General features: G+C 46.2%; 1 protein-coding gene across 1 annotated transcript in view; it reads right to left on the minus strand.

Moving 5' to 3' along the window:
- Positions 1 to 25,181, minus strand: part of TRRAP (transformation/transcription domain associated protein) — a 98,857-nt gene extending 73,676 nt beyond the window's left edge. The window contains 26 exon segments of the mRNA XM_081965686.1: positions 792 to 1,052; positions 1,912 to 2,109; positions 2,214 to 2,431; positions 3,516 to 3,715; positions 4,604 to 4,755; positions 6,105 to 6,305; positions 7,730 to 7,986; positions 9,204 to 9,369; positions 10,628 to 10,819; positions 11,825 to 12,019; positions 12,757 to 12,854; positions 13,160 to 13,487; positions 14,611 to 14,845; positions 15,286 to 15,364; positions 16,499 to 16,637; positions 16,791 to 16,887; positions 17,685 to 17,773; positions 18,469 to 18,546; positions 19,566 to 19,691; positions 19,921 to 19,977; positions 20,790 to 20,873; positions 20,990 to 21,094; positions 21,465 to 21,575; positions 22,886 to 22,935; positions 23,306 to 23,476; positions 24,936 to 25,181. Of these exon segments, the coding sequence (XP_081821812.1) occupies positions 792 to 1,052; positions 1,912 to 2,109; positions 2,214 to 2,431; positions 3,516 to 3,715; positions 4,604 to 4,755; positions 6,105 to 6,305; positions 7,730 to 7,986; positions 9,204 to 9,369; positions 10,628 to 10,819; positions 11,825 to 12,019; positions 12,757 to 12,854; positions 13,160 to 13,487; positions 14,611 to 14,845; positions 15,286 to 15,364; positions 16,499 to 16,637; positions 16,791 to 16,887; positions 17,685 to 17,773; positions 18,469 to 18,546; positions 19,566 to 19,691; positions 19,921 to 19,977; positions 20,790 to 20,873; positions 20,990 to 21,094; positions 21,465 to 21,575; positions 22,886 to 22,935; positions 23,306 to 23,405 (3,816 nt within the window). The 5' untranslated portion in view covers positions 23,406 to 23,476; positions 24,936 to 25,181.
- Between the last annotated feature and the right edge of the window lie 297 nt (positions 25,182 to 25,478).

The following is a 25,478-nucleotide window of genomic DNA, read 5'->3' on the forward strand; positions in this document are numbered from 1 at the left end:
CAAAATTAAATCAGAGTCCGAGGCAAAGTATGGCTCAAGTTCCAATTAAGAGAGCCACGTTGGCACATCTGGGGAAACCCGAATCTGAAAGCTTCCAGTTTCCCCACCCAATTGAAAGTTCATGATCTTGCCCCCCCACACCCACAAGTCCATCACACGGTCCAATCTCCCATTGCCATGAAGACAGATTTCACCCATCCAGTTCCGGTCAGGTGCAGAGGTGCAGAGACAAAAGATGACCTTGAGCTTTTTAGAAAGAATTTTGTTATGGCTACATATCATCGAACTCTGTACAATCCCCCCGTCCCATTTTCCCACAATGCATAGTAGAATAATAGAAAGTGTGGCAGGCCAAAGATCCAAAAGAAAAGATGGCTGCAGGCCTGTCAGGTGCCAATGTTCAAATGTCAGTGCCTGACACGCGGCTGAGCAGAAGACAGAGGAAAGGAGAGCAGTGGAAATCTATGGGCCGGTCCTTGGGACAGAAGAGCCACCGCTGCTAGCGAAGCCCCACCCTAGCTCTGGGGATCAAAGGCAGAGAGCGGAGATGAATAGATGTGGCAGATAACTATTCATCTCCCTGCCGGATGGACTTGTTAGCCTGCGGTGAGAGAGAAACTTTTTGCCGGAGCTGCTGGTGCTCCTAATAAAGGAATCTTCTGAGTTCACGTCAGAGGCTTTGTCGTGTTTGGGGAGCTGGGGCAGAACACGAGGACTAGGGGTAAACAATGCCGCAAGAAAACATTCAAGGTTCAATTGTGGAACTGCGGGCCAACAATGCACAGCCTCACCTCTTTATGGGGCTCCATGATTGCCGTGACGCTCTTGCCCGTCACCTGGGCCACCACCTGGAGGGAATGCATGGCTTGCTTCCTCACGGTGGAGTTTGGCGAGGTCACTTCCCGCACCAGGTCATGGGTGACGTGGTGGAAGGACTTCTCCTGGGCGGTGAGGATCTCCTCCGTCTTCTCCTCTTCTTTCAACAACGTCGCGCATCGGATTAAGAGCTGCTCGAGGGTCGTCTTGGCCATGGCCACAGCCCCGTTGGAAACCTGGGAGGGCGGGCGTTGGACCCCCAAGGAAAGTTTATTTGAAACTTTTTAAAAAAAATTAGTTAGAACAATTAATCAGTGGAAGGGCGTGACTCCAGAAGTTGTGAATGCTCCAACACTGAAGTAGTACAGGGGCTCCTGCTTGAGTAGGGGGCTGAACTAGAAGACCTCCAAGGCCCCTTCCAGCCCTGTATTCTATTCTGTTCTGTTCCATTCTATTTTGCATTTCCATTGCATTCCGTTCCATTGTTCTGTTTTATTGTTCTCTTCTGTTCTCTTCTAGTCTAGTCTCTATTCTATTCTATTCTATTCTCTATTCTATTCTATTCAGGGGGTTGGACTAGAAGACCTCCAAGGTCCCTTCCAACTCTACTATTGTATTGTATTGTATTATTATATTCTCTATTCTAGTGTATTCTCTATTCTAGTGTATTCTCTATTCTATTCTATTGTCTATTCTATTCTATTGTCTATTCTATTCTATTCTCTATTCTATTCCGGTATGTGACGGTAAGGAAGGTAGGAGGGAGGGAGGGAAGAGGAAAGGAAGGAAGGAAGGAAGGAAGGAAGGAAGGAAGGAAGGAAGGAAGGAAGGAAGGAAGGAGGGAAGGAGGGAGGGAGGGAGGGAGGGAGGGAGGGAGGGAAGGAAGGAAGGAAGGAAGGAAGGAAGGAAGGAAGGAAGGAAGGAAGGAAGGAAGGAAGGAATAGCAATAACACATAAATTTACAGTGCTTTTACAGCCCTCTCTAAGCGGTTTACAGAGTCAGCCTCTTGCCCCCAACAAACTGGGTCCTCGTTTTGCCGACCTCGGAAGGACGGAAGGACGAGTCAACCTTGGCCCTTCCTAAGAGGGACCCACCTCTCCCGTCAGGTCCATCATGACGAAGAGAAGAGCCTTGAGGAAGGTCTGCTGGTTCTGGAGGACCCAAATCAGAGGGAGCCTCTCCATCAGGAACTTGATGGAGACCACCCCGCCGAGCTTGGCGTACCAGGCCTGCTCGTAGCAGCAAGCGCAGAGGCGTTCCACGATGTAGGAAAACAAGGGCAGCTGGCAGGCCTGGAGGGCAGGAAGGAGAAGAGAAAAGGGGTCACCCAAAGGGCCAGGGAGGGAGGGAAGCCTTCCGAAGGAGGAGAGGGTGGCCGGGTGGCCAGGGGATTTACCCGTTCCTTGGATCCCAGGATGATGCTGGCCACGTCAAAGATGACCGCCAGGGCCACCTCCCCGATCTTGCAGAGCTCCTTCTCCTCGTAAGCCATGCAGATGGCGATGGCGTCGATCAGCACCAAGGGATCCATGCCTCTCGACCCGTTCTCCTCGCTGTGGAACATGGAAGTGCTGGGCTGGCTGCCCACCTGGTAACACTGGAGGAGGAAAGGGCCTGGGGGTCGGCCACATGGGGAACGGAAGGAGAAGGGAAGGAGGACATTAAAGAAGGGCGTAGGGGTAGTTTGGCTTCACACAACACACTCCCTTCTAGCACTGATGACATTACCTAGTTGGGTCATGAAACGTCTGCAAGAAAACAACCCAGCTCAGAGAGCATCAAAGGCCCCACAGTTCCATTTCCAAATTTCTCATCTATCTATCTATCTATCTATCTATCTATCTATCTATCTATCTATCTATCTATCATCTATCTATCTATCTATCTATCTATCTATCTATCTATCAATCAATCTATCATCTATCAATCTATATCTCCTGTCTCCATCCATCATCTATCATCTATCTATCTATTATCTATCATCTATCTATCATCTATCTATCTATCTATCTATCTATCAATCTATCATCAATCTATCTATCTATCTATCTATCTATCTATCTATCTATCTATCTATCTATCTATTTATCTATTATCTATCTATATCATCTGCCTGTCTGTCTGTTATGTCTCTTATGTCTATGTATCTATATCCATCCATCATCTATCTATCATCTATCTATATTGTCTGCCTCTCTGTCTGTCTGTCTATCTCTTATGTCTATATACCTTATCTATCTATCTTTCTATCTTTCTGTCTGTCTGTCTGTCTGTCTGTCTGTCTGTCTGTCTGTCTGTCTATCTCCTTAGTTCTAGGTTGCTTCTCTCCTTGATTAGTTTCCCCCCATTGCTTCTTGTCCTGCCCTCAGGTGCTTTGGAGAATAGCTTGACTCCCTCTTCTTTGGGGCAACCCCTGAGATATTGGAAGACTGCTATCATGAGTCCCCTAGTCCTTCTTTTCATTAAACTAGACATACCCAGTTCCTGCAACCGTTGTTTATATGTTTTAGTCTCAGATCCCCTAATCCTCTTTGTTGATCTTATCTACCCTCTTTCTAGAGTCTCCACATCTTTTCTACATCGTAGCGACCAAAACTGGATGCAGGATTTCTTACAGGTTACCAGCTTCTACGCCGGCAGGCAAAATCGGGGACAAACGTACTTTGCGGTTACGTCTGGCTCGTTGCCGAATCCTTACCACACTGCTGAGCCACTGCCACCATGGTGTAGTGGCGGATCAGGCTGGCCACGAACGGCAGGGCGCTGGGTCGCAGGTCTTTAATCACGGCTGACATGAAGGCCCCAGTCAGGGCCTGTTCAAAGGTCTTCCGGGCCGGCGTGTCCTGGGCCTTGTACCGATGAGAGATGATGACGTTGGGGATGGACTTCTCCGTGAAGCTGTCAAAACCAAAGCGAGACACTCACACACACACTAAGAAGAACCCCGTCAATTTACTCCGAGGGATGTCTCCCTGGGGGAAAGAAAGCTGTGGGATCCAAGCAAGGGATCCAGGAAACAGATAACAGATTAACAGAGTTGGAAGGGACCTTGTAGGTCATCTAGTCCAACTCTCCCCCACTGTTCAAGCAGGAGACCCTACACCATTTCTGGCAGATGGCAGTCCAGTCTCTTCTTGAAAGCCTCCAGGGATGAAGCTCCCACAACTTCTGAAGGCAACTTCTGTTCCGCCTGTTGATTGTTCTCACTCTCAGAAAATTTCTCCTTATTTCTAGGTTGAATCTCTCTTTGGTCAGTTTCCATCCATTATTCCTTGTCTGGCCTTCTTCCTCTCCACAAACCCCCTCCCTTCCTCCTAACCCTGATGACATCAATTGGTCAGGTAATAAAACGTCTGCAAGAAAACAAGGACCTCGCAGTACTCTTCCTTCTCTCCTCCTCTTCCATTCCACAAATCCCTCTCTCTTCTAACACTGATGGTGTTACCTAGTTGGGTCATGAAATGTCTGCAAGAAAACCACCACCAAGCTCAGAGAGCACCAAGGACCCCACATTCCTCCACCTCCACCTCCTACTTTAACACTGATGATGTTACCTAGTTGGGTCATGAAACATCTGCAAGAAAACAAACAAGCTCAGAGAGCACCAGAGACTCCTTGGTTCTCGTCTTCTCCTCAAATCCCCCTCCTTCCTAGCCCTGATGATGTTACATGACCAGGTCATGAAACGTCTGCCAGAAAACAAGCCAGCTCGGAGAGCACCAAGGACCCTTCGTGTCAACTCGGAGCTCCAGATATTCTCCTTTACGGATCCACCTGTGTCCTTACTTGGGATGGGCAAGAAGCTGGTACAAAGCGTGCTTGTTGTCATCCAGGCTCATCATGGCGACCAGGAAGCATTTGATGACCTCCCAAGCTTGCCTCCGATAGTAGGGTTCCGTGTTGGCGCTCTTCAAACAGTCCAAGGCCGTCTCGATGGCCTACGATGATGGGAAAGGATCTTTCTTGGTCAACCGGTCGAAAACCCCAAAGCACCACCACGTTGGAAAACACCCAACCCTTGCTCTTTCAGCATGGAAGGCTGAGTCAACCTTGAGCCAATTAGGATCAAACTGTTGACACTCGGCAGAGTCAACCTGCAATACTGCATTCTAACCACTGCGCCACCAGGAATAACTCTCACCAGAAGTCAAATCTGACCCAAATTGAGACATTCGGGGCTACCAGAATCTATATCATCATGGTCATCTTTTTTTATTCATAAAACATTTTTGAATGCAGCGCGTAGTATATTGCGAATGATCCTAAAAATAGGAGTCCCGGGTGTCGTTATAAACGAAACAGACATTGCGATCTCTGGAACTTTAAAATAGATTGCTCGCTTAGCTTTCGTTAGCCCCTGCTAACGTCGTCGGAGTGTAAAAACCATTAAAGACGTTTTCAATTTATACACTATTAATCAATTTGGCCATCGATTAACATGCCTGATGTCAAACCAACAAAGCTCATTACAGGTGGGAGGCGGGTGGATGGGCCTATCGCGCGCACAATGGCTAAAATGATTAATAGTGTATAAAGGCAGGTTATCTCTTTAATGGTTCTTACACCCTGACGATGTTAGCAGCGGCTAACGAAAGCTAAAGTGAGCAATATATTTTAAAGGTCTGGAGATCGCAATGTCTGTTTCTTTTACACACACACACACTTAATAATAGTAGAAATGTAGCAGAGTAATTTTAGCGAAATTTGTCTTTATATTGGCTTATTTATGCTTCTGTTGATTATATCGCCGTATTTATAATGATGAATCCTCTTTTTGTTTAATTCATACATAGCAGTGATCTTTGGTCGTCTAATTTCTACCTCCTGTCGGTAACCACTCATAAAACCTATTCCATGTCAAGTAATATTCTGTGTCTTCTTTTGTCTTTTATTTTTAAAGTCAGTCTGTCCATCTCGGCACAATCTTAAGATTTTCCGAATGATATCTTTATATGCTCCCATCAACGTCTTTAAAACGACCCCATAATCCCTTTGCAGGGTGAATGGAGTGGAGTGTTTACTGGCCGGATGCCTTCCTGTCACCAATGCGGAGTTTTGTTCAGCAGATATATTCTCATTTTGGAGAGAGAGAGACAGAGACAGAGAGAGAGACAGAGAGAGAGAGAAATATCTGCCTCTGCCTAGGATTGAACTCACAGCCTCCCGATTGTGAGGCGAGAGCGCCATCTCCAGGCCACCGCAGAATTCTACCAGAATCTGTATGCGAATGCAATTTTTTTTCAGGCTGAAAATGCTCAATCCAAAAAGAACTCAAGGTAGGCCTTACTTTCTCCATGGGCAGCTGAATGGATGCTTTGCAGTCAGAGAACTCCGCCGTGATGCTAGGCCCCTGAATCTCGGTCACCACGTAGTGCAACCTCTGGGACTCCTTCAGCATTTTCCGGTTGCTTCCACCGAATTTTCCCAGCACGCGGTAAGCCACGTGAGAAATAGTCTCGGCAGGATTGCGCAGAGTCCGCCACAGAGCCTAAGAAGCAAGGGGGTGAAAGCTCTAAGGGAGAGCTCAGAAGGATGAGTTTTCCAAACCTTCATAGCTCTTCAACGCAATATAGGTATAGGTAAAGGTTCCCCTCGCACATTTGTGCTAGTCGTTCCCGACTCTAGGGGGCGGTGCTCATCTCTGTTTCAAAGCCGAAGTGCCAGCGCTGTCCATGATCATGTGGCTGGCATGACTCAATGCCGAAGGCGCACGGAACGCTGTTACCTTCCCACCAAAGGTGGTTCCTATTTTTCTACTTGCACTACATCAGACAAATGGTTATCCAACAGCCTCTTAAAGACTTCCAGTGTTGGGGCATTACAACTTCTGGAGGCCAGTTGTTCCACTGATTAATTGTTCTGTCGGGAAATTTCTCCTTAGTTCTAGGTTGCTTCTCTCCTTGATTAGTTTCCAACCATTGCTTCTTGTCCTGCTCTCAGGTGCCTTGGAGAATAGCTTGGCTCCCTCTTCTTTGGAGCAACCCCTGAGATATTGGAACACTGCTATCATGTCTCCCCTGGTCCTTCTTTTCATTAAACTAGCCATGCCCAGTTCCTGCAACCGTTCTTCATGTTTTAGCCGTAACAATGAACTACTCATCCTGGCTAGCAGGAATTCATGCAAGCTACAGTTTCACACTTCCCCTGTTACAATTCAACAGTTCTCAAAGAGGCCAAACCTTTCTCTTTCCCTCCCTCCGACTAATTGCCAACCGTTTCCAGTTTTCAGCAGCTTCGCCAGAAAGCAAGCTTGCTTGTTCTGTTTAACAGACCATCATCCACTTTCAATCATAATCTGAGAGATGGTTAATTCAGAGATTAATTCTCTGAATTATCGTCTTTTTCAGAGTATAAGACGCACCAGAGTATAAGACACACCAAGATTTTGAAGAGGCAAATTGAAAAAAAAGATTTTTGCACTCTGCAAACCTCCCAAAAATGGCCAGTTTTTTGCAAAAACGGGCCGATTTCCCCCCCACCCACCAAAAGGCATGAATAGCCTTTAGGGGGCTTACAGAGTGCTCCGGGGGGAGGCAAAAACAAGCAAAAAAGAGCCCGTTTTTGCAAAAAAGGGCCCATTTTTGGTCAGAAAAAGGGCATGCATACCCTTTAGGAGGTTTATAGAGTGCTCCTGGGGCCTGCAGGGGGCAAAATTGAGTAAAAAACGGCTTGTTTTTTTGCTCATTTCTGCCCTCCTCTGCCCCCAGGAGCTCTCTAAAAGCTTCCTACAAGCTATGCACGGGCATTTTGGTGAAGTGGGCGGAGTTTCAGGAGGCAAAAAATGCTGGATTCAGTGTATAAGACGCACCCAGATTTTCAGCCTCTTTTTTGCGGGAAAAAGGTGCGTCTTATACTCTGAAAAAATACGGTAACGAAAGCAAAGGTTGCTGTTCACGGAATGACACCTTTTACCTGCATCAGTTCAGCCCGGACAGGTTGGATGTGATCGTACAAGAAATCCGGCTGCAGATTATCCACGCACAGCTCCAGGGTGCGCAGGCCTTGGCTGACCAGCGTCTGGGATCCATTTAAGGCGGATACCAAGGGATCCATCAGCATCGGCAGGTAAGGGAGGAGGGAGCTGAGGCGAACCGGGACGGTCAAGCAGAGCTCGACGAATAAATCTTTCATGTGCTGTTTGTGCAAACCGCTCTGGAGCATGTTGAGACCTGGAGAGAGACAAGGAGCAAAAGCCAGATCATCTAGCCCACCCCCAAACCGTAAGGAGGAGATACAGGTAATCCTCGACTTACAAACGGATCGTTTGGTGACAGTTCGAAGTTATGACAGCACTGAAAAAAAGGACCTTGGCCTGTTTTTCATAGTTACCACCTGTTCTGACCAAGGCTAGTTTTGGTAAAAAAAAAAAACCATCGTAAAACGTGGTCATGTGCTTGTGGGATGCTGCAAATGGCCAGAAATTTGGTGCTAAGTGTCCAAAATTTAGTTATGTGACCCTGGATGGAGGCAGTCATCAGAAGTTGGAATTTGGGTTGGAAATCCCCCTTTTCGTTGTGCCTCGGTGGCGCAGTGGTTAGAGTGCAGTACTGCAGGCTGCTTCTGCTGACTGCCAGCTGTCTGCAATTTGGCAGTTCAAATCTCACCAGGTTCAAGGTTGACTCGGCCTTCCGTCCTTCTGAGGTGGGTCAAATGAGGACCCAGATTGTTGGGGGGCAAGAGGCTGACTCTGTAAACCGCTTAGAGAGGGCTGTCAAGCACTGTGAAGTGGTATATAAGTCTGCTATTGCTTGTAAAGGTAGGTAGGTAGGTAGGTAGGTAGGTAGGTAGGTAGGTAGGTAGGAGGAAGGAAGGAAGGAAACCAGCCAGCCAGCCAGCCAGCCAACCAGCCAGCCAGCCAGCCCTGGTGGCACAGTGGTTAGAATGCAGACGTTCAAGCTGACTTTCCACTGCCAGCAGTTCAATCCTGACCGGCTCAAAATTGACTCAGCCTTCCATCCTTCCGAGGTGGGTAAAATGAGGAGTCAGATTGTTGGGAGACAATATGCTGATTCTGTAAACCGCTTAGAGAGGGCTGTCAAGCACTGTGAAGAGGTATATAAGTCTAAGTGCTATTGCTATTTTGGTGACTCCGAACGGCCACTAAAGAACCGGCTGTGAAGTCGAGGCCCACCTGTAGGGCGGCAGGAGGAGGATGGGGGAGGGTGCTCGATGAGCTTAGAGTAACAGCCCCCAACCTTTTGGGACACCAGGGACCGCTTCCGCGGACAGAGGTTATTGTGTGGACTGGAGGGGGACGTGGCTTTGAGTGCTGCCTGTATCCCACGGGGCTTCGTTTGTTCGAGCGGCCCAGTTTTTGGCATGCAGTGGCCCAGTGGCCAGTCCACAGGCATGGGGCTGGGGACCCCAATCCTAGAGTATTACTGACCTTGTAATAGGTTAGGCAGCAAGGGCAAGAATTCCTGATACAAGAGATCGTGGCTGCCTCCCCCGATGGATCGGAAAAGGGCCCTCAGCAGCAGGAAGTAGTTGTAAGGTTCCTTCGCCGTCTGCGCAAGCTCCATGGAGCTGTTGACTATTTTATGGAGATGTGGCTGAAAGACAGAAAGGAAGGTGGGGGGCGATTACTGACCAAGTCAAAAATGAAACCCGTTTGCTAGTTATCTGTCTGGAGGAAGCATTGAATGGCTAAAATGGTCGGGACGCTGGATCGCAGGTTAAGCGTCTCCTGCAAGAACGGTTAAGTAAGTCGCCGAGTCTATTTATTTCGAATGTGTTTTACTGTTTTAAAATTATGGTTTTGATCGTAAAAAAAATTTTTAATGGCAAACTGCCCAAAGTCATTGATTGAGATGAGTGTCAGGGGTGGGATTTTAGCCGGTTCAGGAGAAGTGGATGCCAATTTTAATCTGCGGTGGTTAGAGTCCAGTACTACAGGCTGCTTCAGCTGACTGCTAGCTGCAGTTTGGCAATTCGAAGCTGACCGGCTCAAGGTCGACTCAGCCTTCCATCCTTCTGAGGTGGGTAAAATGAGGACCCAGATTGTTGGGGGCAACAGCCTGATTCTTTAAACCGCTTAGAGAGGGCTGTAAAAGCACTATAAAGTGGTATATAAGTCTAAGTGGTAAATGCTACAAGAGATGAGATACTGAGTGCACAAAGGGGGCAAATGTTAAAATACAAGGATAGAGAGATAGTCATCCTGAAACAAATCCCAAAGAAAGTCAGAGATAAAAGAAAAAAATATTCGCTTCTAGCGAAAAATCTATTTGAAAAAGGGGTTTGGTTCCGGTGGCTTCTGCCAGAAGGTATGCTGATATTTTGGGAACAGCCTGATTCTTTAAACCGCTTAGAGAGGGCTGTAAAAGCACTATGAAGTGGTATATAAGTCTAAGTGCTAAGTGCTATTGCTATTATTTTCCTCTCTAGCTTTTGATAGGTCTATTCAACACAGAGACCTCACTTCCTAACGTCAAGGTGACGTGTTAAGGTGTTCTGGATTTAATCAACAGCCTGTTGAATTCTTTCAACAAACCGTGCCCTAAAATGTGCTATTAGTCTTCTCATCGTTCCTATCACCCATCTCCTCCCACTTATGACTGTAACTTTGTGGCTTGTATCCTTACGATTTATATTGATTGATTCCTAGTATGATTTGATTGCTTATTTGTACCCTATGACTATCATTAAGTGTTGTACCTTATGATTCTCTACGAATCTATCTTATCTTTTTATGTACACTGAGGGCAGATGCACCAAAGACAAATTCCGTGTGTGTCCAATCACACTTGGCCAATAAAGAATCCTATTCTATTCTATTGTGGTCATTCTCCATTTCTCTAGCAATTTTACCTTCAACATCTGCTCATTTTCCGCAGCAAAGAGCGAAACCGAACCAAAGACCAACTTGAAGAGTTTGAGATACAGGTTGGAGAGCTCCACATTGGAACCCATTTCAGGCAATCGGTCAAGCAGATACTCCACCAGGATGGTGGCAAATAAAGCGGACGTCGTAGGATTGGCCAAGAAAGAATTTGCAACGATCTGTCAAAAGAGAAAAAAGCAATTGATTTTTAGTTCCCTCCAAAACTGCAACGTTAATGCTAAAATATTAAAAATGTTAAATTGAGAACCAGTTTGGTCCAGCAGGTAAGGTAACAGGCCAGAAATCAAGTACTGGTAAGTTCTAGTCCTGCCTTAGGCATGAAAGCTGGCTGGGTGACTTTGGGCCAATCACCAGGAGACTGTGAGTTCTAGTCCCACTGAAAGCCAGCTGGTTAATTTTGGGCCAATCATCAGGAGACTGGGAGTTCTAGTCCCGCCTTAGGCATAAAAGATGGCTGAGTGACTTTGGGCCAATCACCAAGAGACAGTGAGTTCTAGTCCTGCCTCAGGCATCTAAGGCAGCTGGGTGACTTTAAGGCCGGTCACCAGGTGTCTCAGAGTTCCAGTCCCACCTTAGCCATGAAAGCTGGCTGGGTGACTTTGGACCAGCCCAAATCACTTCACAGGGTTGTTGTTATGGGATGGGGGGAATCTCTTTTAGATCAGTTGGGTGTGGATCTTTTTAGAGAGATCTTCCCACTTCAATTATTTTCATCTTCAATCGTGACGGTCACAGTCCAATCTCGGATGCACAGCAGCGGTGGGATTCAAAAAAATTTACTACCAGTTCTGTGGGCGTGGCTTACTGGGCGTGGCAGGGGAAGGATACTGCAAAATGCCCATTCCCTCCCCACTCCTGGGGAAGGTTACTGCAAAATGCCCATTCCCTCCCGATCAGCTGGGACTCGGGAGGCAGAGAATAGATGGGGGCATGGCCAGCCAGAGGTGGTATTTGCCGGTTCTCCAAACCACTCAAAATTTCCACTAATTTCTCCAGAACTGGTCGGAACCTGCTGAAAACCACGTCTGGTGCAAAGCCTCCCTGCAACTATGTGCTCCGAATAAAATCCCCTGACTGTTAGAAATCGGTGCTGGAGAAGAATGGTTGATCTTTGATGCCTAGTTTCATGGGTCGGTCACTGTGAAGTAGACCAAATATATTACCTGAAGCGCGTAGTTCTTGGAGATCCTTTCCACCATGTAAGGGACAGACGTCTGAAAGATCTCTTTGAAAGTCAGGGGGTTCATCATGGTGAAGACCCCAGCAAAGTGTTCCAGGACCTCTTTCTCCTCCTTCATTCTGACCGTCTGGCAGTTGGCGACCCGAATGTACGTCTGCCCATTCCCGGCAATTTGGACCTGGGTGCAAATGATAAATTTAACAGAATTAAAATAAGGAGTCCTTAATGACTTTTAATGAGAAAACACTGAGCTTTGTTATTTCTTGATTCAGCATATGGAACCTACAGAGGTCATCACCAATATATAGGTTTAGATAAAGCATCAACCAATAGATAGCGGGATGGATGGATAGAGAGATGGATGGATGGAGAGACAGATAGATGGAGATGGATGGAGAGATGGATGGATGGATGGAGAGAGAGATGGATGGATGGATGGATGGATGGATGGATGGATGGAGAGAGAGATGGATGGAGAGAGAGATGGATGGATGGAGATGGATGGAGAGATGGATGAATGGGTGAGTGGATGGATGGATGGATGGATGGATGGATGGATGGATAGATAGCAAGATGGGTGGGTGGGTGGGTGGGTGGATGAGTGGATAGATTAGATAGATGATAGATAGATGATAGATAGATAGATAGATAGATAGATAGATAGATAGATAGATAGATAGATAGATGATAGACAGACAGACAGACAGACAGACAGACAGACAGACAGACAGACATAGAGAGATAACAAACTTAACAAATATGGCAAAAAGGGTTGTACAATGTTGCAGGATTCACTTAATGACTGCACTGCATAGTGACCAAAAGTTCCAAATCCCAATTGCAGTCATAAGTCAAGAACCACCTATAATCATCTTCCAAACTAGAGTTATAAGCCGCATCCATCCTGATACATACCTGATAAATGTCCAAAGCCTGCATGGCATATTTGACCAATTTTATATAGATCTGGGTCTCTTTAGGTTGAAGCTGCTTATTGGGAATGAACTGGGCTTCTAAATAAAAACAGAGGGAAGAGAAGAAATCCCTGAAATCAGAGTTTTATTTTAACCGTAAAAGATCACTAGTTTGCATAACAATAAAACAGCGCTGCCCCATTTGTTCTATTTATCCAGCATAATTAATTTATTCCAACATCTTAATGCAATAAAAAGATGCCACCTTCAATTGGGCAGGCAACAAATATCTTTGAAGAGACATTCTGCTTTCTTTTTTTTTTAAAGAAAAATTAAATTAAAATTAAACAGTCAGTTTTAAATTAAATTAAACTAAATTAAAATTAAACATCAGTCAGTTTTACCTCCGGGGGCTTTACAAGATGTGATGCCCCATGTAATGGTCTTGACCCCGCAGACTAAAGTCTTCACCAAGCTCCGGCAATCGGTGACTTGAAAAGTCTGCTTGTCCTCCTTCTCCTTCTCCCCTTGCTTCTCAAAGACCGGTCCTGAAGCTGGGGCTACCGGGGTGGTGGGCGCAGGGGAGGGCACCGTAACCGGAAGTGCATTTCCTCCTGCCGGTGCGCCCGTTAAAGCGGCTTCTCCTGCCCCCAGCTCTGACTGGGGTTTGCACTTTTTAAAGATAATGGAAAGCTGATAGCGGGCAATGGTGTGGAATTTCAAGACGAATACCTAAGGAATGAGGAGGAGGAGAAGGAGAAGAGGAAGGGAGATCAGGAATAACACTGGCATTAAAGTACCATAGGGGGTGGAGGAAGGAAGCAGCTGGAATTCCTTTTGCTTTGAAGTCATTTAAATGCCCCCTTCATTGTCAGGCGCCAAAGAAGACATATGTTGTGGCCCGCCAGTGGCCAGCAGAGTGGGACAGTGAGGAGGTTGTGGGGGAACACAGGCCAGTCCTGGAGGCTGGGGAAGGCTCGGACGAAGGCTCTGCGTTGGAGGCAGAGATGGGGCCAAGGCCATCTGGCAGTGATCAGGCGCCTACGGAGCTAGACAGCAGTGAGGCAGAGGAACAGCTGGAGCCTGTTCCCAGGGTGCGCAGGCGCAGAGCTCGTTCCCAGGGTGCGCAGGCGCAGAGCTCGTAGAAAAACAGCTCAGAAAGCAGGGTCAACTTAGGAGTAAAGTCACAGGTGGAAGGTAATTGGAACCTCCCATAGGAAATAAAAGAGGAGCAAAAGGGGAATGGGCTTTTGCAGGAACCAATTTGTTCGCTCGTTTCAGGAGTGTGAAGATCTGTCCGTGAATCTCAAGAGACTCTGTGCCCAGTCTTTCCTTGCACAGAACCTCATTTGGAAAATATTTACATGGCAGCTTCCCAAGCTAGATAAGCTCTGTGGTCATAAATACTTCTTTGAAAGACTATTTACCAGGCCTTTGCTGAATGTGAATGAGAGAAATTCACATTTGTTTAATAAAAGGGGTTTTGTCAGGACCAGGACTCTGCCTCGTGCTTTTTGGGGAAGCCTAGCTCCGAACATGTTGTGATTCCTTCAAGCCGACTGGTTTATTGTTTCTCACCTATAGAAGAATCTTGCCGAACTAAAGCATGCTACCATCTCCATAAAGCTGGATTGTCCAACCGTGGCAACTTTTAAGCTCTGCGGACTTCATCTCCCAGCCAGCCACGTTGAAGTTGAAGACAACAGGTCTTAAAAAGTTGCCGAGGTTAGACATAAAATACCACAAAGTATAGACTCTGGGAACCGTTAGAAAGGGGTCGTCTTCTGCCTCTTTCATCTCAGGCTAGCATTCCCACCACCGTGGTCCCCTCGTTCCCTCGTACGAGCCTTCCTACCTCCAACATCCTCATGAGGATATCTCTGCCGTTTCCGTTCTCCTGCTCGCTCTTGGACCGAATGCAATCCACCAGGTTCAGCAGAAGTTTGCACGACATGGTCTGGATGCTGCTGGGCAGAGATTCGTCATCGATATTCTTGGCGAAGAGCTGGACAGCCAGGGAGAGGTCGTTGAGGGGTAAATGCTGCCGGACGTGATGGACCAGATCGGCCAGGGTGCTGTACGCAAGGGGCCTAAAGGGGGGGGGGGAATTGTAAAGCACATGACATAAATATTATGAACATTACGTAACATTCACGGGCTTTACGTAACGTTGGGTTTCGCGAACATTTGGCTTTAACGGACGCGGGGTCCTCCCAATTGGTCCATGCAATTAAAAGACTTACTTACGGTAAGTAAAATGAAATATTAAATTACTTAAATATTAATTCGGGTGGGGCCCTATGTCGTGAGCCAACGTTTTGTGCTTTCCTGGGAACAAACCCCATTCAACAGGGTTGAATGTTACAGATGGTTCTCGACGCATGGCAACAATGGAGCCCCAAATTTCTGTTGTTAAGCGAGGCGTTTGTTCAGCTTTACCCCATTTTATGACCTTTCTGGCCACCGCTGTTAAGTGAATCATGGCAGTGGGTAAGTAAAGGCCTCCAGGTAGTAGCGCGCGTTTACCCACCTGAGCGTTTCACGGGCCGTGTAGCCAGAGCCTATGAGTATGGATTCATCAAACAATTTGTCCATGCACGGGATAAACTCTGCAACAAAAATTTGCAACAGGATGAGAGGGTCGTAAGGAAAGCAACAGGGTTTAATTAAGATGCTTCAATTAACTTAAGATGGCACAGGTAGTCCTGGACTTACAACGGTTCCTTTAGGGACCGTTCAAAGTCACGACGGTGCTGGAAAAGGTGACTTAGGAGGTACGTTTTTCACACTTTGTAGCTTCCTCATGATTGTGTCATCAAAATTCAGAGGCTTGCCAAGTAGTTCATACTTATAGCAATAAGATTTATATGCTGTTTCACAGTGGTTTTACAGCCCTCTCTAAGCAGTTTACAGAGTCACCCTATTTGCCCCCAACAATCTGGGTCCTCATTTTACCCACCTCGGAAGGATGGAAGGCTGAGTCGACCTTGAGCCTGGTGAGATTTGAACACCTAGCTGTGGGGACAGTCAGCCTGCAATACTTCACTTTAACCACTGTGGGGAGGGAGGAAGGAAGGAAGGAAGGAAGGAAGGAAGGAAGGAAGGAAGGAAGGAAGGAAGGAAGGAAGGAAGGAAGGAAGGAGGAAGGATGGATAGCAATAGCACTTAGACTTATATATTGCTTTACCATTCTTTTACAGGAAGGAAGGAAGGAAGGAAGGAAGGAAGGAAGGAAGGAAGGAAGGAAGGAAGGAAGGAAAGCAATAGCACTTAGACTTATATACTGCTTTACAGCCCTCTCTGAGTGGTTTACAGAGTCAGCCTCTTGTCCCCAACAATCCGGGTCCTCATTTTACCGACCTCGGAAGGATGGAAGGATGAGTCAACCTTCAGCCTGGTGAGATTCGAACTGCCGACAGCCAGCAGTCAGCAGAAGTAGCCTGCAATACTGCCTCTTAACCACTGCGCCACCCCGGCTCATGACGGTTGCTGCGTCCCAAGGTCACGTGATCCTCTTTTAGTGACGAGCAAAGTCAATGGGGGAAGCCAGATTCCCGCCGCCGCCGTGGTCCTCCCTTACCACCTGCAGCGATTCCCTTCACAATGAGGGCAACAGAGGCCGTAAAAAGGGGCCAAAGCTCAACTCAACCAGCGCCTCGCTTCACAGCAGAAACGCTGGGCTCACGTCGAGGTTGTAAGTCGAGGACTACATGCAACCATCTGAAGAGGGCCAAAGTACGTACGGCTCCTCAGGTCGGTGGTGAGGATGTGCTTGGCTGCGATGAGCAGCTCCTTCCTCAGGTGCGCCGTTTCTGCTGGACAGTTGGACAGTAGCTGCAGCATTCCCTTGACCATCTGCTGGGAATACTTCGCTACCAGCTCCTGGCGAGGCGAGGAAAAAGAAAAAGAAAAGAAAATGCACCTCCCTGTGATGGATGGGACCTCTGTTGTTTACATCCCCAATGAAGGGGAACTTAAAAGAGGAAGGAAGAGGAAGGACTGGGTGGGATTGGCTCATCCGATGACCAGGCTTACCTGATAAATCCTTATAATGTAAGCCAGGAAGGACAACGTTTTGATCTGGGCAGCAATGAAGTCGGCGTACAATTCCTTATTGTAGTTTTTATTCTGCCTGAATTATGGAAGGAGGCACATTTGATCATGAGAATAGAGTGGAAATAGAAATAGAAATAGAATAGAATAGAATAGGAATAGGAATAGAAATAATAGGAATAGAATAGAAAAAGAATAGAAATAGAAATAATAGAAATAGAAAAGAATAGGAATAGGAATAGGAATAATAGGAATAGAATAGAATAGAAAAAGAATAGAAATAGAAATAATAGAAATAGAATAGAAATAGAATAGAATAGGAATATAGAAATAGAATAGAATTGAATTGAATAGGAATACAGAAATAGAAATAGAATAGAATAGGAATATAGAAATAGAATAGAACTGAATTGAATAGGAATACAGAAATAGAAATAGAATAGAATAGGAATATAGAAATAGAATTGAATTGAATTGTATAGGAATACAGAAATAGAAATAGAATAGAAATAGAATAGAATAGGAACATAGAAATAGAAAAGAAATAGAACAGAATAAAATAGAAGGAAAATAGAAATAGAAATAAAATAGAAATAGAACAGAATAGAAGGAATATAGAAATAGAAATAAAATAGAATAGGAATATAGAAATAGAAATGAAATAGAAATAGAATAGAATAGAAGGAATATAGAAACAGAGTAGAAATAGAATAGAATAGGAATATAGAAATAGAAATAGAAAAGAAATAGAAAAGAATAGAAGGAATATAGAAATAGAAATGGAATAGACATAGAGTAGAATAGAATAAGGAATATAGAAATACGTCTGTTTACACAGTTCAGAGTTTGTTAAAAGTTTTAGTCCCTTATACCTACCTGGCTTGGTTGGACACCTGAATAATGATGGTATTCATGATCAAGGGCACAAATTCGGCTACCACGTTGTGAATATTTAGCTTATAGAGCTAAGGGAAAAAACAAAGTGGTGTGTTAAGGCAAGGATAACCAAACCACCTTTTATTTTCCCTTTTTTTTTTTGAGGAGGGCAGCAACAATGTTCAGATACACACAAAATTACACCTGCCGTATTTTTCAGAGTATAAGATGCACCTTTTTCCCTCAAAAAAAAGAGGCTGAAAATCTGGGTACGTCTTATACACCGAATACAGCATTTTTGGCCTCCCAAAAGCCCGCCCCCTTCGCAAAAATGGCCATGCAGAGCCTTTAGGAGACTTCCAGAGTGCTCCTGGGGGCTGGGGAGGGCAAAAATGAGTGAAAAATGGGCCGTTTTTTGCTCATTTTTAACCTCCCTCCGCAGCCACCAGGAGCACTCTATAAGCTTCCTAAAGGCCATGCATGCCTCTTTTTTTGACAGAAAACGGGCCCATTTTCATGAAAAATGAACCAGTTTTGCTCATTGAGAGGGGGGGGAGGGCAGGCCCCAGCAGCCCTCTATAAGTCTCCTAAAGGGTCGGCATGCCGTTTTTGGGAGGTCTACAGAGTGCAAAAACTTTTTTTTTCAATTTGCCTCTTCAAAATCTTGATGCGTCTTATACTGCGGTGCGTCTTATACTCCGAACAATAAGATGAGGGAAAGAAGAAAAAAGCAGTGGGGGAAGTATGGGAATTTAGACATGGGTGAACATCGTTTCATACAAACCTGATACATGAGGACCACGATTATAGGAAGTTCTGCTAAAACTTTCAAGGAAAGGGAGCCACGAGGAATGACTGCGTGCTGGAAAAGGATTTAAAAAATGGAATGGTCAATAGAATTCAAAGGACTTCAGACATAGTTCGTTTGTGATTATGTAGGGATTCTAGACCGATTCCTCTTTTAACTCCACCCTAGGTTCTCTTCTCATCTCTTCTCCTACACATCTCCTTCCTCTTATCGCCCTTGTTGTGGCCAGCAGAGCTGGCAGCAGAGTCAGACAGTGAGGAGGTTGGGGAGGAACATGGGCCAGTCCTGGGGGCTGAGGAAAGCTCAGACGAGGGCTCTGCGTCGGAGGCAGAGAGGGAGCTAGCCAGCAGTGAGGCAGAGGAACAGCTGGAGCCTGTTCCCAGTGTGCACATGCGCAGAGCTGCCAGAAGACAAGAACAACTAAGGAAGCAAGGTTGACTTAGGAGTAAAGCCACACCTTGGAGGTGATTGGTCCCTCTCGTAGGAAACAAAAGAGGAACAAACGGGGAGTGGGCTTTTGCAGGAAACAATTTGTTCATTTGAGTCTGGAAAGTTTTGTTTGGGATTATAAGAGACTCTGTGCCAAGTGTTGCCTTGCCCTAGACTAATTTGGAAACTAGTTATCTGGCAGCACTCCAAGCGAGATAAGGTGTGTGTAGATAAACATTCCTCTGAAAGACTGTTTACTAAGCCTTGCTTACTCTGAATGAAAGGAATTCACAGTTGTGTAAATAAAAGAGGTTTTGTCGGGACCAAGACTTTCATTCTTGCTTTCTAAGGAAGCCTGGATCAGAATACCCATCTCTCTCTGCATACCTTTCTTGCCAGGTGGCATAAGGCCAGGTTCACACAAGAAGGTCCAATTAAAGTGATTTATTGCTAAACACCCTATGCACAGGAATCTTCTAAACTCATGGTCAGCACCCGCTTGGAGACAGGTAATAATCAGTAGCACTCAAGGGAGGTTAAGGCTTAGTTCGCTTGTGACTACGTAGGGATTCTAGACTAATTCCTCTTTTGACTCTGCCCCCAGGTTCTGCCACTTCTGCAACAAAGACTGGTGTGGCACTCACCGATCTGGTTTCGCTGTCGTCCCTCTCCGGATTTACTTTCACTACAACCGTCGTGATCAAGCCCACCATTTCTGGGGTAGGGATGGTGTTCTCGGGCACAACTTGAGGATTCTCAAAGTACCGATTCTATGGTTAAGAAACACAACCGAAGCGTCACTCGAGCTGCCGATCGCAGGCTGCGATGCGCAAGTTAAATTGGAACGGATGGATTCTGGGATAAGGAATTGAGGGAAACCAGCCCAACAGTAAAGGAACCTTAGCGATTCAGGGCTGCTGGACTAAGACCAAGGGTTTTCCGATGAAACTTTCATGCAGCATAGAAGGAGAACGTAAATGTCATCATCGTACGACCTACCACTACTTTTGGAAGCTCCTTGTAAATCTGTTTCACAAAATCCAAGAAGTGATGAATCTGCCAGAAAAGGGGACAGCGTTGTGAGAAATTTGATTTCCAAATCTGAAATCATTCTAGCCTTGGAAGAAGAAGTTGTTGTTTTTCAGGAAACAACAATTGAATGAAAAAAGGCTGGTGACCTTCTACCGCTGCACCATAAGAGGGTATTTTAACTTACTGCTCCTGTGTCTGGTTTGCCAATTGCACAGTGGCAGATAGGAGAGCACTCCAGAGGGTCAACGTCATTGCCCAGAGGGTCATGGGCTGCCCCCTCCCCTCTTTGGAAGAGCTTTATAGCTCCCGATGCCTTAAGAAAGTCCGAAACATCCTTAAAGATCCATCTCATCCTGGGCACCCTTTTTTGTTGAACTATTACCATCTGGCAGGCGGTACAGGACAATAAAAACAAGGACAAATAGGCTGAAAAACAGCTTCTATCTCAGAGCAGTAACTTTTATTGAATTCTACAGTATAGTGCAATATTAATGCAATATCAGGGGTTTTCAACTTCAATTATATAGCATGTGGAGGATGTGTATTTGTGTTTTTATTTTTATAGTTATAATGTACCCTGAAGGTGGCATTTAATTTTGTTGGACAAGGTGCAATGACAATAAAGTAAACTAAACCAAACCAAAGAAGTCCAACCGAGTCCCAGGATCTGCTGCTTGAGGAGATCACAAGCCAAGACCTGTTGCCCACCCTACCTTAACTTTCTTCTCCCCCCCCCAAAGATTACACGTGGAAACCCCCCAAAAGTTGGTGAGCTTTGACTATGCCACGCAACCGCAGGTCACTGAATTAAAAACTTTGGCCAGGGAACTATTTACCTCTTGTGTGATGGGCGGCCGGAATTGTTTGTGAAGCTCAATAATTATCCTCAAGCAAATAAGAACATTTTCTTCATTTTCGGTCTAAAGATGAGGGTGGAAGAGAGATGGAAAAGGGCTTATTACATAGCAAAAATCAGCACCGCATACTGCAAACTGTTTGGAACAAAAATGCGAAGAGAAGAATCAAACAGGATTACCTCTAGAAATCTAAACATCACAGATAAGATATTTTTGGTGTGGGGGCGCAGATGCTCGTTGGTTGGTATTCTGTGGATTATTTCCAAAACTAATTTTCTCAGTTGCTGCAGAAGGCGAGAGAGAAAAAAACAAGGAACAGAACTTGGTTTTTGAATGATAAACATGTTTACGTTAAAATGTAAGACCCATGCGCTGTTTTGGCTAGCAGGGTACTGCAGGAGGCAGCCGTTCCATCTCCCCCACCACCACGACTGGCCCACAGAGGAGAACTACAATGCTGATTTGGCCCTCGAAGAAATCCAGTTTGACACCCCTGATCTACAAGACAAGGAAACATCTGTTTTTCTTTGGAAATTCATCCCCTCTTTGGCTGTTTGGACAGCATGGATTTTAGCCAGCTGCTTGAAAAAAGGCCCATGAAAGAGGCTGAAAGCCATCCCAGTTGAACGAAGCCTGATTATTCCTGTAGCATACCTGCGCAGGTTTCTCCTGCAGGAACTGGACTTCCCCATCTTGGAGAAACGTCAGGAAGCGAGGGATGATATGTTCCAGGAATGTGGAATATTGAGGAGATGAAGTGACATTCTAGCAAGAGAAAAATAAAAGACTTTTTTTGGGGGGGGGGGTCCAACCACGCGGAGGGTGTAAAATACTGCTTTCTCTTTTCTTTTTCATTTTTCTCCAATCCTTTAATTGTTCACGTTATGGACTAAAAGGTAAAACACTAATATTTATTTTAACCCAGTTCAAATTCCTTGTTATCATAGGTACTGTCTCTTCCACTTCTTTTTATCTCCTTTGTTGTTTTTTTAATAAATAATTTTTACTAAATGTTTTAACCTTTAAAAACAAGAGGGAAGACACAGCAAAGAAAAAAACACACAATAAGACAAAACAAAACACAGAACATACATAACAATATACAGTAATTTAACAGCTTTCCTTCTTGGCTTTTATAATTCTCCCTTCTGCGTTGCCTTCCTCTCACTATAACCTTGTCCTATAATTTCACAAACCTAGTATTAACACTTATAACAGTATTCATTATTTATATCTCCATATATTTGTATTCTCTATTGTCTGTCTTGGCTTCTGTTTTCTAGCCACTTGTACATTTTATTCCATACTTTATAGAAGTCCGATGCTTTCTCAACCTCAACTTTAAGATGGGTGGACTTCCAACTCCTAGAATTCCCCCAGCCAGCCTCCGTTACAGGTACTCCTCGACTTACGACAATTGAGCCCAGAATTCCTGTGGCTAAGCGAGAACAAGTCAAGTGGATGTTGCCCCCGTGTTACGACTTCCCTTGCCGCGGTTGTTAAGCGAATCTCTGCAGTTGTTAAGTTAGCGAGACGGCTGTTAAGTGACTCTGGCTTCACTTTTATTTATTTTCTTTCTTTATTGGAATTTGTCAAACCAAAACCAGGACAAGAGAATACAGATTTTGCTCGCCAGAAGGCTGCAAAAGGAGAATCACATGACCCCGGGAAACTGCAACCGTCATATCTGTGAGTCCGTGGCTGAACGTCTGAATTTTAATCATGTGACCAAGGGAATGCTGCAAGTGTCATCAGTCACTTTTTTCAGTGCCGATTAACTTTTAAACGGTCACTAAATGAATGGTTGAATGTCAAGGACTACCTATATTTCTTTCCGATCCTTAGGTGCTTTGGAGAAGAGATTGACCCCCTCTTCTTTGTGACGCCCGCATAAATATTGGGGGACTGTTGTTATGTTACTTGTAGTCATGATAAGAGTTTTCCAACATCTACCAGCAGCTCCCCAGATTTCTAATAAAAAACTTTCCAACCAGGAAGTGAACCCCAATCAACAATGGCCCCAATGTCCAGCTCTATCAAGCACCCCCCCCTCCCCTCTCAACCGGGACGGTTACCTCAAAGTTTTCACTAACTTCTTGCATCATCTTCAGTTTCGTTTCATCGGCTGCAAAGCAAGAATGAAAGGCAGGCGTTGAAATATATACTTACCTGTAGGAGGGAGGTATCATTTGAACCCCTTGAAAGAAGCAATCAGATCTTATCAGTTTTGGCTCACACGACCCCCGCTTTAGGCATCACAGGTCACCATTCCCAGCCACGCCTCTTCACACACACACACACACACACACACACACTCCTCTCCACGCACTCACACCCATGTGATTTTCGTGGGGGTTCAAGAGAAAGAGAGATCATCATTTGCTTCTCCGTTACGTCTCCAAGAAGACCGGAAATGACACCACTGCAGAAAAATCTGAGTTTGCATCCTTGCACGTTTGCGCCCAAAGGAAACCAGCGACGGAAACAAAACTTACGTGTGTTGGCATCGGTGAGAGCCGCCACAAACTGGAGATATTTTTTCATTAAGGTGGTCTGGTCGACCACGGTGGGCCCTTGGGTTGAAACGAACGCCATTTTTAAAAAAAAATTCTGAAGGTGAAGTGAATATTTAGGAAGACACCGAAGGGCTCAAGCGATCAGCCAGCCTAAAAGAAGAGAGAAAGCAGGGCTATTTTAGCCTCACGACACGGATGCTGTGATATTACAGGAGAGATTTATTTATTTTTACCCCACTTTTCTTTTTTAAATAACTCAAGGCGGCTCAAAATGGACTGGCCCAAAGTCACTCAGGTGTCAGATAGTTTCCAGGCCTGACATCAGGTGGCTTTCATGTTTAAGGCGGGACTAGAACTCCCAATCGCCTGGTAATTGGTCCAAAGTCACCCAGCTGGCTTTCATGCCTATGACGGGAGTAGAACTCACTGTCTCCTGGTGATAGACTCAAAGTTACCCAGTTGGCTTTCATGCTTAAGAAGACTACAACTCCCAATCGCCTGGTGATTGGCCCAAAGTCACCCAGCTGGCTTTCATGCCTAAAGCAGGACTAGAACTCCCCATCTCCTGGTAATTGGTCCAAAGTCACCCAGCTTGCTTTCATGCCTAGGACGGGACTAGAACTCACCGTCTCCTGGTAATTGGTCCAAAGTCACCCAGCTTGCTTTCATGCCTAGGACGGGACTAGAACTCACCGTCTCCTGGTGATAGTCTCAAAGTTACCCAGTTGGCTTTCATGCTTAAGAGGACTAGAACTCCCAATCGCCTGGTGATTGGCCCAAAGTCACCCAGCTGGCTTTCATGCCTAAAGCAGGACTAGAACTCACCATCTCCTGGTGATAGACTCAAAGTCCAGTTCGCTTTGATGCTTAAGAGCTCTAGAACTCCCAATCGCCTGGTGATTGGTCCAAAGTCACCCAGCTGGCTCTCAAGTCTATGGCGGGACTAGAACTCCCCCTCTTCTTCTAGTGGTTGGCATAAACTCAACTCTTTCATGGCTTTCATGGGTGACTTCAGACCGGTCCCAGCCTCCCTTGCAGGGTTGTTGTTGCAGAGACAAACACAACACTCCATGCCCTGCCATCCATTGTGCAAAAAGCAAGAGATCAATCCAATGCATCTACGGTAGATTAAAAGCTCTGCCACACACCACACACACACACACACACACACACACGTACCCAAGGGCTGAATCTATCCTAACTCCTACTCCATGCTCCAAACACAAAGCAACAACTCCCATCATCCCCAGCCGCCCCTGAATCCGGCTCAGCATCCTTTGAACCTCCCCCCCCCCAACTTGAAAGGACTCATCACCCCTTTCGCATGGCAGGAAGCAAGAAGGATTTCCCCCCCCCCCCATGAACGATCAGCTCGGCTGGGAACGATGGGAGCGGCAGTCCCCGAAACCCGAGGGCGCCCGCTTGGAGAAGCAGCCCGCTCCCATCCCGCCGGCAGAAGCCCGACTGTCAATCTCCGCGTCGGCCACGCCTCCCGCGCGAAAGCCACGCCTCCCCGCCACGCCCACTTTTGCGCTTCGCAAAGGGCGGGGAAGCGTGGCTCTCCTCCATCCGTTCCTGCCCCTCCCCTCCCCAGCCCGGTTCCTCTCACCGGCCCGGGCCGCGCCGGCCGCCGCCTCATGCCCGCCTCGGAGGCTCCCCGAAGCTCCGCGGCCGCAGCAGCCCCGGAGACCCGGCCGCCTCCCTGGCTCCGCTGCTTCACCTGCCCGCGGCGGAAGCCTTTGGCGGCGCCACTTCCGGTCCTTTCCTCCTCCTCACCCTCCCTAGAGCTAGGCAGGAGTTGAGAGGAGCCCCGCTGCCGTCATTTCCGCCTTCCTCCTCAAGCGCCTTTAAAAACCTAAAGCAAAGAATGAAAGTGCAGATGGGAGGCGCCCCTGAACTGAGAATGGAGGCGTGTAAAAAATCAAGCCAGAAATCCGGGAACGAATGAATGAATAAGGGTGGAAGGGGAAAAGAAAGAAAGAAAGGAAGGAAGGAAGAAAGGAGGGAAGGAAAGTAAGCAAAAGACGGGAGGAAGAGAAAAAGTGAAAGAAAGCGAAAGAAAGGAAAGAGGAAGAGAAAGTGAAAGAAAGCAAAAGAAAGAAAGGGAGGAAGAGAAAAAGTGAATTAAAGCAAAAGAAAGAAAGGAGGGAGG

This window comes from Natrix helvetica, assembly GCF_964273705.1.
Source record: "Natrix helvetica genome assembly, chromosome: 13".
Lineage (NCBI taxonomy): Eukaryota > Metazoa > Chordata > Lepidosauria > Squamata > Natricidae > Natrix > Natrix helvetica.